General features: G+C 34.8%; 1 protein-coding gene across 2 annotated transcripts in view; it reads right to left on the bottom strand.

Annotated features, from left to right (window-relative positions):
* Nucleotides 1–15,914, bottom strand: part of LOC131164472 (phosphatidylinositol 4-phosphate 5-kinase 8-like) — a 72,015-nt gene that overhangs the window by 7,046 nt on the left and 49,055 nt on the right. For both annotated transcript variants that reach the window (XM_058121682.1, XM_058121684.1), the window contains exon 8: nt 7,966–8,099. In XM_058121682.1, the coding sequence (XP_057977665.1) occupies nt 7,966–8,099 (134 nt within the window). The remainder of the gene's footprint in view (nt 1–7,965; nt 8,100–15,914) is intronic.

The following is a 15,914-nucleotide window of genomic DNA, read 5'->3' as shown; positions in this document are numbered from 1 at the left end:
TCAACTCATTCATATATGTTCCCCAAACCCCAGCTTCCCTAGTTCCTTCTTTCATACTCATTTTGAGAGGTATGGGAGATCAGCACGAGGTGAAGGTGGTTTTTGAGGTGGGGACAGAGCACCTTATTATGTGGAATAACCAACAGCACAAATCAGTGCCGAAAAAGGATTTTAATGGTCAAAACACAGACATTTAAATGCATATCAATTATGAAATTGATTAGGACCACTGCCCTGGGTTCTACTGAGAAAATGTCCAAAAGCAGCTATGCATTTACTGGTGATGAAGAATGCCAAAGTGAGCTAAAAGCCTGCATCCATGAATAATGGGATCATTTGAAATTTGAGTGTTTTATCAGGAATTGTTGTACTGATGTATTTTCAGAATTTTTTTTATAAAATTGTTGTAGGTATTATAGTGCAATATTTTTAGGACAATATTTTCACTCTCCCACTCAGTTATTATTGGAGACCGCTTTTGAGGGTTAAGAATGCAACAGAGATGAAGCCCCCTGACCAGATGGTTCCATGGCCTTTTTTTCAGCATCATTGGAAAATAATCTATGGGATTGTGGTAGAGGTATTTCAAGAGTTCCATGCAACTGGAAAATTTGAAACCAGTATTAATGCAACTTTCAGTGCACTCATCCCAAAGAAATGTGGAGCGAAGGAGATTAAAAGATTACAGGCGCAGACTTGTTAGTGGTATTTATAAGGCCCTTGCTAAAGCTCTGGCCAGTTAACAACCAGCAGGCTTTTGTCAAAGGGAGGCAGATATTAGATGCAGCATGGTTGGCAATGACACTGTTGACAATAGAATGAGAGAAGAGTTTCCTTCATCAGTAAGTTTGATATCAAAAGCCTATTTTCAGAGGATGCGTTTTGGAGAAAAATGAACAAAATGATGTGGTCCTGTATTTCTATAATCAGATAGTCGGTTTTGGTTCATGAAAACCCAACAGGTTTTTTGACTCTTTGGAAGAACTGAGTTAATGGGATCCTTTGTTACCCTTCTCTTTATCCTCATAATCAAAATGTTTGGAAGAATGCTAAAAAAAGTCAATAGCTGTTATGGAGCTTTAAAAGGGCAACTGATGAAAATAGGTGTAGGAAATAGAAGAAAATTAATAAAGAAAGATTGATATTTCAGAATAGTATTTTAACTCCGCCTATGACGCACTCAATGCCATAAATCTTTTTACACAGGCAATTCTAAGCCCTGGTAAAGTAGGAGGGCAGCATTAGGTAGCTGACAACCAATGTAACACTTGTTAGATCTCTATGATATACATCCTCATCAATTGTGTTGAGGCATCCCCTATGAGCAATGCGTTGCACTTATACCGCCTGTGTGCAGCAAAAATTGGGCTGTTGGATGGGCTAGCTCGTCGGCCCTGAAGCAACACATTGTGTTAGTGCATGGCTACGGTGTCAAATATGCAAGAGTTCCTACATGATTATGGACGTGGGAAGGTAAATAAGTTAGTTTGGAAGACTAGGGTTAGATTAGCACCATGGAATATAGAGACAATTACCCAGGGGGGAGGGGGGAAGCAAGGAGATAGATGACACAATGCTTAGAAGAAAAATTAGTGTAATTTGTGTTCAATAGACTAAGTCGGTAGAGGAGAAAGCTAGATAAGTTGGAAAACAGGATTTAATAGGAATGGGGTAGGAATCATTGTAGGCAAAGACATGAAAATAGTATTGTATATGTGAAAATATTAGAGTATATAATCATAAAAATCAAGATGGTTTTAGGTCAATGCTCTTCAAATAGGCTTAGCAGAAGACTTTAAAAGACAACTTTGGGAAGATATTGATAGTATTATACGAGAGATATCAAGGACTAAGAAAATATTAATAGGAGCTGATTTGAAAGGACATATTGGAAAGAACAATTAAAGGTCATAAGAGGATCCATGGAGGAGATGGACATGGAGACAAAAATGAGTTCGACGATATGATATTAGACTTTGCCATGTCATATGATCTTATTACAATGAATACATGCTTTAAGAAGAGAGCAAAATGCTTAATAACCTTCAAGAGTGAACAAAATAAAAGTCAAATAAATGTTTTCTTAACTAGGAGGGTAGATCATTTACCATGTAAGGATTGTGAAATTATCCCAAGTGAAAGTTTAATTACACAACATAGAGTTCTAGTGTTAGATATATGTATTAGAAAATGGAAGAGAAAGGTCAACAAAAATCAATGCAAGAGAACTAGTTGGCGGAACCTAAAGGGGAAAATATAATAAAATCTAAAGATAAAATAATCAAAGAGGGTGATTGGACAATAGGAGATGGTATGTGCTTGACATATATTATAAATAGAGGGAGAGACCTATTATTGTGAATAGGTCTTCTATTTTACTCAATACTTCAACAAAAACTAATGAGACCTTTGCAAAAATGAAGACAAGTAAGACCTTGAGGTATAAGGTCAATGAATATTCTGTAATCTACTAATTTGTTACTCTGATTCTAACCTTTAACCACGTGAATATGTTGGTACTAAAGACAAAGGCAAGAATGTGAATTGAAATATTGTTAAGGAAGAATTAATGTTACTGAAGTGGGAGAGGGAGGATTCATTGTCCTTTGCTATAGATGCTTTCAATGAAGATAGCAATCTTAAGGGAGGGATCTAATTGCTCCTTTAGATCACTTAGATTGAAGAGAAATATGGTTTGTAAATTATGGCATATGAATTTATGATTATCTTTTGACATGCCTTATTTGAGTTTGTTAACTTAAAATGGCCTACATATGATTTAGGAAATATATTTTATTATTTATTTATTTTATTTGTACTATTCTAATTTTCCCAATTTTTTCTACTATATATAAATTTATCTTCATAGATTTTTTAATAAAAAGCTAAATTCCCAAAAAGCATACACCTCAACACCTAGAAGCTTATGTCTCACCTCATTCCCATGCCTTTGACTTCCAAAACATCGGGTCAAGTTGAAAATCTTATAATCCTCATTGTCATATGTCAAGGCAAATTTGCTCTGTTTTTAAGACAACTTGTGCTGTTCACACAATCCATATTTTTCATATTACTACAAGGCTAAAAAAATAAGAAGAACAGCTTTCCAGAAGATATTCCAAGCTGTTGATATTATTCTTTCTCCACAATGTGACCGGAGCAGCAAGCAAGTGGAAATGGGAATTGTTGAGAATTTCACTTGTGAGTTTGTCCCACATTGAAAAAAGTGAGTAAATGATGGGTGCTTATATACATGGTTGAGTCCAAGATCAAATAGGCTTAAACTTTTGGATCAAGTTTGGTACTCACTCATGTGTTTCAAGCACACCTGTGTACACCTCCGGTTTTAACAAGTGGTACAAAGCCGATGGTTCATAACGCTGGGTGTGGGAGTGTGTGACCAAGGCTAAGAAGGATCATATAAGCTACCAAGATGGATCCAAATAGGTCAAGACGTGGGAGGTAGGATTGGTTTGGAGGCCCACTTGGAATATAATCCGAGACATGTAAGACGCAGTGGTAAGGTCCACTTGAGCAAACTGTTGGAGAATTAGTACCATAAGAGAGAAGATGACTTCCATTCAAAGGGGAGCAGTTGAAACTCACGAGTGGTGGAGCTTCCGTTCAAGGGGGAGTAGCTAAAACTCACAAGTGAGAGGAAGATTGTTGAGAATTCCACTTGTGAGTTTGTCCCACATTGGAAAAAGTGAGTAAATGATGGGTGTTTATATACATGGTTGGGCTCAAGATCCAATAGGCTTAAGTTTTTGGGTCAAGTTGGTGCTCACTCATGTGTATCAAGCACACCTGTAGACTCCTCCAGAGCTAACAAGAATAATGAAGGATTAGTTACAAAATTCAAACCTAAATCTATCACAACTAAAACAAGATGAAAAATTGTCTTCTACCCTCAGACTAGGAATCACTAAACCTGTTTTTTTTTTTTTTTTTTTTTTTTTGGGGGGAAGCGCAGGGTGGGGGGGGGGGGGGAGATCCGGGGAAGCATGTTGGGGTAGAGGAAGACTTCTAATAACCAAGCACGACTAAAGGAGAAAATCCTTAACAAATACCAAGAAAGCCCCTACTAACAGGAAAAGCATAAGAGAATAAAACTCTGCAAAGTTGCGGTTAACAGTCCTTTGCAACAGTGACATGAACAGTGGCATACTAGTGTGAATTGTGCCAGCAGCCAAAACTCCAATATAAATCCCCATAGTCATCCCACAAAATTAATGCTGGTGGTTGACACCAATTTCATCTCTTTTTGTTTTTTTTCACTGATTCTACCATTTCCCCTAGCTGGAGAAAACTCATCCTCAAGTTAGCAACAATGACATTGAAAGATTCTCACAAATGATGCTATTGAACTTGTCATGAATTACAAAATCAATGACAGAACATAACTTTTAGCAAGCACATTGGTTATAATCTGTGTCATAGTTTGTTAATAGATAAAATTCTAGCTCGATATGGCTGGAATTCATCATTGATAATGTTGCTCATGTCTTATAGACCCTGACAGTACATTTTTATGGGGTCCCTTTATTTAATGATGGCATAAGTAATTTGAATGTTGTTAACAATCGTGTGAATATGTGGCAGGGACTGTAGACTTCCCAGAGACAGCATCAAACAATAAGGCAAATAAGGGTTAGGATCATATGGATGGTATACACACGCACGCATTGTCTTACATTCCATTCTTCTACATGATACTAATTCAATGATGTAGAAATTAGATCTAGAAGTGAATCATGATTCTAATCTCTTTTGCGAGTACAGGAATATAACATCCTCTATCCAAATCAAATTGAAAATTAGATTGATTCATTTTATTTGATAAAATTAGGTTAGGGATCTATAACAAAATTCAGATTATTATAAATACCAGATTAGTACAAAGAAGAAAAAGTGTTGAAGTGAATTGAATAGCCTCAAGTGCTCTACTGCTCCGTTAATAATGATTGAAAAGAATTGAAGAAGGGTTTTCAATTAGTTGTCTTAATTATGCATATTCATTATCCTCCTTATTTGTCAGGATCGATAACTCCTCGTCCTCATTTAATTTGTAATCCTCTCATTGTCGCTAAATAATTTTTTTTTTTTTTTTTGTCATCGTTAACAATAGCAATAACTCATTATGTTTGGTCTCTTGAAAATTCAATTAGAAAAGTAAATTTTGTCACTTCAGTTTTTACCCCTTCTAAGAAAATACATTCAGCTTGGTAAGGAATTTAAAGCACATGAGACGGCTTTTCAATAACTGATATTTGCACTAAGGCAATGATTGGCCCAAATTAATAAGCTTTTAGGTGAAGTGGTAATCCAACAAGGCATTAAAGCTATGGTCATCAAGAGATCCTGATTTCTAGCCATTTTTTTAATAAAAAAAGGAAGAAATATTATTATGGAAGAAAGAAAATGTAAAGAAGGAGAATAAGAAATCCTCCTAAGGAAAAACAGGGAAAAAAATTTAAAGAAGATAAAAGTCAACACAAAACAGCCAAAAATCGCACTAAATATCCTCAAAACATATCCCCTCAAAACAACCTGCAACAACAGCCCATGCAGAAGCCAAATATTAAATCCTATCCAAAAACCAACAAGCCTTGTTCCCCTTAAAAAAAAAAAGGAAGTGTTCCTTTCTGTCAGAATAACAAAACAGACACCTATATAAGGCTGACCTGCCTTTGCTCCTGCCAAAACACCAAAATGAAATGGCCGAAAATCCTCCATCGAATCTGGAGGACCCAATTTTCTCTTATAATACCAAACAACTTGTTCCAATCCTCCAAGAGAAAGGAGTTCAAGGACAATGCATAAACAAATGAGCAGTGCTTTTTAGGACATTCCTAAGGTACACCTTGAGGTTTTTTGGGGCTAAAATGCACTGAAGTGTATTTTAAAATGTGTAAATCCTGAAATGCATATGCCTTTGGGTTTGGGACCTTGGGGTCAACGCCTCAGATGAAAAGGCATGATTTTTATTCCTCAAAATGAAAGGCATACACCTTTTGAGACCAACATTTACCTTATTTTAATAATATAAACAATATTTTAAAAACAACAAAAAAAATATTAGGGCAGAATATGAGTTCATCCCTTCTAAGAATTAAGATCCTCTTCCTTCATTCAACAAGTGTCAAAAGAGAACCCTCTCTCCAGCAAGCTCCTCCATTGGGATAACTAGTGATGCAGTTTTGAACATTCACTCTCTCCCCTCGCTCGTGAACTCTTTCAGATCTTCAACATCGCTTCATAACGTCAACCAACATCGTTTCTTCTCTAGATCTGCGCCTCTATCTTCTCAATCAACCTCTTCCCAGCAACCCTCTCTCTTCGCATGCAACTTCTCTTACTTTGGCATGCCATAACAAATACAAGATGATCTCTTCAATTCCATTTGGGAGTTATCTGTGTGTGTGTGTGTGTGTGTGAGAGAGAGAGAGAGAGAGAGAGAGAGAGAGAGAGAGATGGAGTATAGAGTCAAAGTTATTTAAAAAGCAACGGGTGGATAATTGGAGTAAAATATTTAAGATCAATGATGGGCACAGGGCAGTGGCCCTGTGTTTCATGGGCCAAAAGCCCCACAGGCAGACTCTCTAAGCTATTTTTTAGTGGTAAAGTTTAAATAATTGTTTTTCATAATCTAATAAAATTTATAATATTTTCAGTATATATAATTTATTTATATATCTTTTTACATAAAAAATTTTATTCCCAAAAGGCTTACTCCTCAACCCCTTGAGGCATACGCCTCACCTTACACCTTCGCCTTTTAAAGCACTGCAAATGAGAGGCATGTTCAGAACTATCAAAGCAAAGCACGCAGACATCCAGAGATAATGCCTTAGAAGGCTTCCTACTCTGCAACAAATTGTTAGTGTTAACTCTATTACAAACAACCAATAAAAGCCCAAATTTTAGAAGGAACTTCAGCCTTCCAAATGCTATACGAAAGAAGGTCATGTTCTCCTGGATCAAAAACTCAAAGAAAGAGTTGCAAGAAAAGTCCCTCACTTGCAAGAAAAGTACCCCAAATAATCCAAAAAGTTTGAGACATACATCTCCAAGGACCCTCAAGAGAATATCTAAAACCCACATTAGCATCCCACCCATTTAAATGAAAGCCAAATTTACTTCTAATTACTTTGCGATGAAGGGAATTCTCCTATAGTGGAACCTCCATAACCATTTAATCATCAAAGCAATGTTTTTTAAACATCAACTCCCCCACACCCAACCCTTCCTCCATTTTTTTACCCAAACACCTCCTCCCAACTAACCAAATGATCTTTCTTATCCCTAACCCCAGACTAAAGATTCTCTCAATAGTTGTTGCTACCCCTCCAAAAAAAAATAAAATTGGCAGCTCGGTGCACAAAGCTCCTGCATATGTGGGGTCTAGGGAAGGGGTGGACCACAATGGATCTAGGTCACGCAGCAACAACTTTACCGTTTCTCCTAGAAGAACTCTAAAAATTTTGAGGGGGAAAGAGGGGGGTGTATAGACTGAATATGAATGACATGAACACCTAACAAGAAAAAAAAATAAATAAATAAATAAAGCACCCCTCCACCCATCCAAACACTTAGCCGCCTTCACCACGAGAGCCCAAAAACCCACCGACTTAGATTATTACCCAAAGGAACCCTGAAATAACTCAAAGGCCAATCTAGGGTACCACAGCCCGCCTTCCCAAATTAATGCATGCTATTCCATTCTTCCCTAAATTCATTTTTAAGCCAGAAATACAATCAAAAAATTGTGAAATGGTGAGCACAATTGAAAAAGACTCACTATAATCTTCAAAGGGGGCCAAAAAAAAGAGAGAGACAGTTCTGTTTTGACCCTGATTTGATTATTTGATCAAAGGAGCAAAAACTAAAAAGCATAAAACTGAGGAAATAATTCAAAGCAGCACATGTATAAAATAAAATATTATACAGAAATTAGATATTTACCATCACTAGCAGGTGAACTCCCATGACTGTGCAGTGTCTTTAGATGCTCAGGAGCTCTAAAATGCAATCCCAGAAGAAGGCTGTAATCAATTATCTGTTGAGATTCTAAGAACATGCAGTCTAGAGAGATTTGTCTGCAAAAATAGGAGAAGCAAAAAAGAAATAATTCTAAAATAATTAGTTCATGGATGGAATTACCATAGAACATTTAATGAAGAAAAACTTCAGTATGAGCTGTAAACTAATTATTAAGAAGACAATAAACCACAGAAGGTGCTCTTACAGCATGGGCATACTGCAGTGAGATAAAAAGTTCTAAAGAAAAGAAAGTTAAGAAACAGGCTTCTTCCATTTCTGTGTCATCCAGAATTAAGTTTTATGGAACATTTATCGGACCCACTAAGTAAGTCCCTTAGTAGCTTAAGTGGACTTATAATAATTGGGAATTTGAAGATTCTAGCAAACAGTTCCATTCACATTATTGTAGAGTACAGACTAGACAGTACAAGAGAAGAAGAGAGAAGAAAGAAGGCTGCTGGGCAGCAGAGAACAGAACAAAACAGGAGAAAAGAAGAAGAAGAAGAAGAAGAAGAAGAAAAGAGGAGAAGGAGGAGGAGAAGGAGGGAAAAACAGTACTGAAAATCAGATTCAAATGATAACTGTTCTAATGCAATACAAGTGAAGTTATAAAATAACCAACTGTTATAATGCAACACAAGCGAAGTTACAAAATAACCACAACTAAAACAGATTGTTGGCCTAAAGAAGAAGAGGGAGGGAGGGAACAACAGTTCTGGAAATCAGATTCAAATGATAACTGTTCTAATGCAATACAAGTGAAGTTACAAAATAACCTGCTGTTCTAATGCAACACAAGCGAAGTTACAAAATAACCACAACTAAAACAGATTGTTGGCCTAACATGGGTTAAGAATCTTATTTTGATGATAACAAATCAAGGAAACTTAACATGTTTGGTTAAGTGATGATATTTCAGATAACTCAAGTATCAAGATCAAGTGACTGAAGTGTTCAAGAACAAGTTCTTGACAAAGTCTTTTGAAAGCTCGAACTCAAAGATGGAAGATCTTATGAAACTAAAAGACTATTGAAGCATGAAGTCAAGAAAAACATAAAGAAAGGAAGCAATGCATGAAGACTTAGTGAATAGAAGTGTCATAGTTGTTTAAAAGTCTCATGTAAGTACTTAGCATATTTTCAATATAAGTGTTTGAAGCTCTTAGGAACAATTATTGACTTAGAGACCATATTTTGAAAAACCCCGGAAAATATTTTTTAAGTCTCATTTAAGTTTTCAAAAATCTAAAGTTGAAAAGCAAAATTTTTGAAAAATTGCAAGTTCAAGCGACTTACCTTGTTTGATCAGTTGACTGACATCTTTAACAAATTAAAAATTCAAAATTTTTGGAAAATGGTAACTTTAGGCGACTGACCATGACTGCTCAGTCGACTGACAATTTTTATGCAAGTAAATTAAGCAGATAGAATAGCATCAGGCGAATGACCTCTCAGGATCAGGCGACTGACCCTATTCTGTGTTTGAAATTTCGCTGAATTATAAAGGCATAGGCGACTGACCCCGATAGTTCAGTCGTCTGGCCTTTGTTTTTTTTTTTTAATTAAAACAGCGAGGTAAAATTTCCTAAATTGATTGCTTGGACCCCAAACTTTGTCAAAACTTGGGGAATACTGCAAGTAAACTTGAGGAATATGAAAAGTTGAGTTTTTCTATCTATAAATACATACTAAACCCAAGAATAATACACATCAACAATTAGCAATCAAGCAAATATCTTTCTACTCTCAAAAGCTCTCTTCCTAAAAATCTTTGCTGAAGCATTTGCTGTGAATTTGCTGATAAAAGTTCACGGGTCTTAGCTCTTCTAACTAAATTTATCTTATCAAAAGAAACTTGGTGATATTTACTTTAAGTTTCATCTTTTCATATTGATTATTGCTGAAGTATATTGTGATATTCAGTTGTACTAATCTGCTCTCGTTGAGAGTGTTACTTGTACATATTGTTTCTTTTGTTTTTTGACGGTTCAGGATTGTTGGATCGTTGGACTAGCAAGAAGGGACATTCTTGTTAGAGAGAGATTTGTTTTGACGGTTTAGGGGATTGAATCGTTGCCTAGCGGGAGAGGATTCTCGTTAGAGGCGAACTCTACCTTTGAGGGAGAGAGGTTGTAGCTTTGTCCTAATAAAGAAAGTTGGAATCTTCACAGCGGTTGCTTGGGGCAAGGACGTAGGCCTTAGGCCAGACCTTGTAAAAATCTGGTTCTAAGCTCTTCTCCCTACTCTCTTTAAATTTCTGCAATGATATTAATTGCATGTATGATCTTTATATCTTGCTGTACCTTGGAGATTGCTGGAATCTAGATTTTTAAGCAAAATATAAACTCAGCATAAAATAACTTACTTGGTTGGTTTGATAAATTCATCAAAGTTCTTATTTCTTGAATATTGAATCATCAGAAGCCTTAATCTAAATTTTTTTTTTTTAAAATCAAATCTTCAAGAATCATATTTCATTGATTGAAGTAAAGGAATAAATTCTGGGTTAAGTTTAAAATCTGATATTGGTTTCTAAACCATCTTAAAATGATTCTTAAATTTGATCAGCTGTGCCTTCACATCAAAGGTTTGAACTTGAAATTGAATATTGAATATTGAATATTGAATTGAATCAAGGAGTTGATTGGATTAAAATTTCTAAAGTGCTGAATATTAAAGCTGAGATTCATTGATTTATTCGATGATTTAAAAAATCACCTCGATATTATCTTTATTCATTGATTCTGATTTTGAATATCAAGAAAACCTGAAAATTTAACCAAGCTGGTCTTTAACATAAAAGATTGGACTTGGTATGATTGTTGATTAAAGTTTAAAGGATTGTTGATTATTATCTTTGTATTTGTGTGACTGCTGAAAAGAAGATTTGCTGGGATTAACACTTAACTAAAGGAACTTGTAAAACAAAGAGTTTGCAAAGAAGTTTTTAAATCCCAATTCACCCCACCTCGTAGGAGTACACCTTACTTCTCACAGATAATTACAAAAGACCCCAGAGTACTTAAATAACACAAATAAACCTAAATTAACTAAACTTCTAAACTAACCAGAAATTTTTTCCTAATTAAAATAAAATTCCTGGCTATAGTAAATGTATAAAGTTCTCCATTGGTGGTTCTCCCTTTCAAACTCCCCTTGTTAGAGGAAACTCGACCTCAAGTTTTGAAATGGCATAGTGCCTTTAACTCCATGAGTGGGAACCAAGTTGAACATATAGGCAAATCAAGGGGGGAACAAACTACATTGCTTCGTCAATCACCATTCAAGAGTATGTAGAAGATGCTCCAACTGCAAGTAGCATGGAAGGCAGCAATATCCTCCAATAAAATAACAAGTCCTCCAAACAAGAAATCAATTTAATATTCGCAGCTCAAGCAAAAATGCACTTGGTCCACATTATAGAATGATGGACAATGTTCCACTAGATTTGGTTAAGGAAGATGCATGCTCCCTGTAACAATGTGGGGCATATTTCCCTCTTAAAATATATCTCTTTTCAAACCATGTGTTAACAGGAGGTTCTCAATGATAGTATTTGTCACTTTCAACTTTTTTCCTATATTGCTTTGATAAACCAAGAAGTTTTGATTTAGCTAACTAGATATTCTGGTGGTACAATCCATACCAATTAAAATATTCCTCCATGTCATCCAACCAATCTAAGAAAAAAAAGGACTTGAAGAACCATCAAAATTACAAGGACATCTAGGTTTTCTTGTTGAGAATTCCAAGCAGGTCGGAACTAGAGATGTAGAATTGAAAAATCATTTTTTTTTTCTAAAGAAAAGAGAAAATATGGACTGTAGCAAATCCAAACAAGTACCAATTATATAAGTAACATTAAATCAATTTCTATGAAATCCAAGTAATGTAATCTTATGCAACATTACCAAAAGGTCATTGGGCTGAGTTTTATGAGATTCTTCAAATGTTTGCTTCAAGTAAACTCCGCTAATAAACTTGAAAAATTTTCTGGCACACTGAATTTTATCCTCCAAAAGTATGTATCAAATAATCGAAGATGGAGTTCTAGATACCAACATCAAAATGTCGCGAAGGAAAATTAATTTATCACAATAAATCTCAAAATATCAAGGTCAGTCTTTAATGTGAATGGTGGCAGGCTTTCAAAGCACTGAAATTCGAATTGACAATCCAAGATCCTATAGTATAGGTCAGTATATCTCAATGCCAAGTCAAATAATGCGAGGATAACCAAAATATCATGACTAAACTCAATTACTCGCGATTCTGGAAGATGCAGGAGAATCTGGTTCAGTCTGACATGCGTGTCGCCAGCATGTGGGGTGCTTTCTCTGCCAGTGAGGAGCCTCCAGCAATGATACTCTGGTTGGTGGCAGATCAGGGTCTGGAGAATCTGTTGGTGGTTGTGGTGTGTCAAGATAACAATGTCAAACATGGGATTTCAAAGGGTGGTTGGCCAGAATATGTTTGGTTGCACGTAGGGCTTCACCAGTGGTTGGACAGCGAAGAAATCTCAGGTCATGACTTTTCAGTTGTTTTTGTCTTCAATTGTGAGGAAAATACAAATAATGCTTGGAAAATGGTGTTCAGAACTCAGGGTATGAATGTAATTCTGCTAAAGTTGCAGAAGAACAAATCCAGAGGCTTTTCCTGCAGTTTCTGATCTTTGAATGCTTAGAATTACTTATAATGCACAATACTTGCAGCAATGGACATTGAATCAGGTTATCTGTAATTATTCTGGTCTGAGACAACAATAAGAGCAGCAGAAGCATGTGGATAGGGTTCGAAGGCTGCTCTAATACCAAATTGATGTTAGGACCATGGTCTTAAATTTCGACAAAATTGTCAAAATTTCTGTCCAAATTTCTGGTTTCCATCACCCTCGAAATCGAAATGGCAGTCAATTTCTATCTTGCATACTTTCTGTCGAAATCTAAATAAATCATCCGAAATTTATCGAAATCTCGAAATTTTAGCAAAACTTGTCGAAATTTTATCTTCATAATGAAATTTTCTCGAAATTCAAGCGAGAGATTTAGGAGTGAAGTGAAATTTCTCTCTTAATTTATTTTATTTAGTTTTATCGAAACAAAAGATTATTACAAGTGCTTTTGAAAATATATGAAAAAATAAACTTACAACAACATTATATTTAACCATTCATGTCTAAATTATCATTATTTGTATAATAAATAATATTTAAATGATTTATGAATTTCATTTGTATAAACTGAATATGTTTACTGTAAATTATATAACAAATATGTTTGATACACATACTATATTACAACTTTTCCACCTTATACACAACATAGATGTATTTAACTTGTAATATATTAGTCCTAAAACTTACATTATTATGTATGTTAACCATTTTTAAAGTTTCACAAAGAATTCTACTATTGATTTCCATTATTTTTCAAAATGAAATCGAAATGGACATCGAAATCAAAATTTCTGTACTTTTGGAACTTCAAAATTTGAGTCGAAATTGAAATTTAAGACATTGGTTAGGACAGTAGTAGAAATTCAGAAATCAGAGAGAGAATTATGGTTTTATGAGGAAAGGACTGACGGGAGGAGAGATTGCATGAAGGACAGACGGAGAACAGTTCTGAAAATCAGATTCAAATGATACTGTTCTAATACAATACAAGCACAGTATTTATACACCCAACTATATCACTAAAAAAATAATTGCAAAATAACCCCAACTAAAACAAATAATTACAAAATAACTCGAAAGTACTTAAAATACACAATATAAGCCTCAATTAACTAAACTTCCAAAATAACAGAAATTTTCCCAAGCTAAAATAAATATCCTGGTCAAAATATAAATATCTAAGAGCCCATTAGTTGTGGAAAACAATTTACATTTTCTATTTTTAGTTTTCTAAAGGATTATTTTTTTTTTTATAATAAAAGAAGATATATTAAGAAAGATAAGAGACAATCAGAGCGAGGATACTAAATCTACAAAAAGAAAAGAGGAAAAAACAAAATCAAAGAACAAAAAGGAAAATAATAAAATAAAGAAAATAAAATAAAAAAAATAAAAAGCATAAATTATCCAAGAAAACCCTCTTCAATCCCTTCCCATCATAGTTCACCGAACATGTCAAATTTCCTAATTCCCTTTGACCCTTCTTCGCCTTAGATTTACCTCCATCAAGCCTAACTTCATTTCCTCCATGACCAACCAACATGCAGCCCAAGCTATCCAACAAATTCTGTGTTTGAATGTCTTTATCAATAGAGTCTTGAACTGGAGTAGGCAGATTCCATCTTTTACCTTCAATTCTTCTGTAGAAAGATCATTTCCATGAATATTAATTCCATCTAAACCTTCTCTAGAGGAGGAGGCAGCAGATAAGTTAAATTCCTGAGACAATCAGAAAAAGAGTGGGAAGAGAACCCTTGCTGCTCCCAAATTTGATCCAAAATTAAACCCGTGTAACATCAAAATCACTACTACCTACACCTATCATCCTCTGAAACATACCCCCCATCTCTTACTATCCTTACTTGTATTAACCCTCAACATTTAGCTCCTCCATTATACCTAAAACACCTTTAGAATCTCTCTTAAGAATTTTTTTTTTTTTTATTCACCAGACAGATCCTGATTATCTTCAAAATGCTTCCTCCTTTCAAAACCCAGTTGCACTCCTTTAACAAGTGTAAACCTTTCAACAGTTCAAATTATCCAAATCGACTCCCTTATCATAACCAAACTCCTGGAACCCCGCCTACTATCATTCTTCTCCAGAAAATGAGACACATCACTCTAGAAATTAGTAGATTTTCTAGCAACCCATCTATTTGATTCCGCCTCAACTTTTTTGTTTTCAGAGCACCTACTTGTCTCCTCTTGACCACCATAGATCTTGTTTGAAGATGATCAAAGCACTGAACCACCTGAATCTTTCTTCTGTTCAGAGGAGATTTTAATTCCTGTAGCCTCAAGTTTTCAGAAGATAGCCTTCTTTTTGACTGAAAACCTGACTAAGAATTTGGGCCTGCCCATTCGATTGGCCAAACGGCGATCTACCCTGCTGAATATTCCCCTCTCTACAATATAGAATAAAAGTTCTGCTCTTAGGCCTCCTTAACTTCTAAAAAATTATAAAAACTTCAGATTACTTTTTAGTTTTCCAATATTCATAATAAACAGGGTAGAAAATAAAGAGTATATTTAGTTGTACAAAAAAAATAATTTTTTATTTCTAAATTTTAAAATAATTACAGAAAAGACATCTTTTTCTTTAATTCTCCAAAAATTATATAAGGTAGTATTCGAGATATGTATGATGGTGTAATGACTAGCATTAGGAGTACAAGTGGACAAGTTATGCTACGATTAGGGGCAAGGATTTCAAACCTTGGAATTGGATTTGGGTGGATTTGGAAAAAATTGAATACAATTTTATATTACATTTTATCCAAATCTAATATAAATCCAAATCCAAAGTCTCTCCAAACATAGGGTTAGGGAATTTCTAATCACAATAAGTGTACATCAAGGATCTGCTTTAAGACCTTATCTTGTTGCTCTAGCGATAAATGAATTTACTAGGAGTATCCAAAATGAGGTTCTACGGTGTATGTTGTTCATTGATGATATTGTCTTGGTTGATGAAAATGGGGGTGGAGTAGAATCTAAGCTAGAATTATGAAGAGAAGCTTTAGAATCTAAAAATTTTGGGATAATTAAAAATAAGACAAAATATATTAAATGTAATTTCAATAATAGTAGGAGGAATATTGGAGAAAAGGTTAAACTTGATAGTCAAAAAATCAATAACACTAGTAGATTCAATAACTTGGATCAATTATGCAAGTTGAAGGAGAAATTGAAG

This window comes from Malania oleifera, chromosome 9, assembly GCF_029873635.1.
Source record: "Malania oleifera isolate guangnan ecotype guangnan chromosome 9, ASM2987363v1, whole genome shotgun sequence".
In the NCBI taxonomy this organism is placed as follows: Eukaryota; Viridiplantae; Streptophyta; class Magnoliopsida; order Santalales; family Ximeniaceae; genus Malania; species Malania oleifera.
Note: the sequence above shows the minus strand (reverse complement) of the source record. Positions and strands in the feature narration are given on the sequence as shown.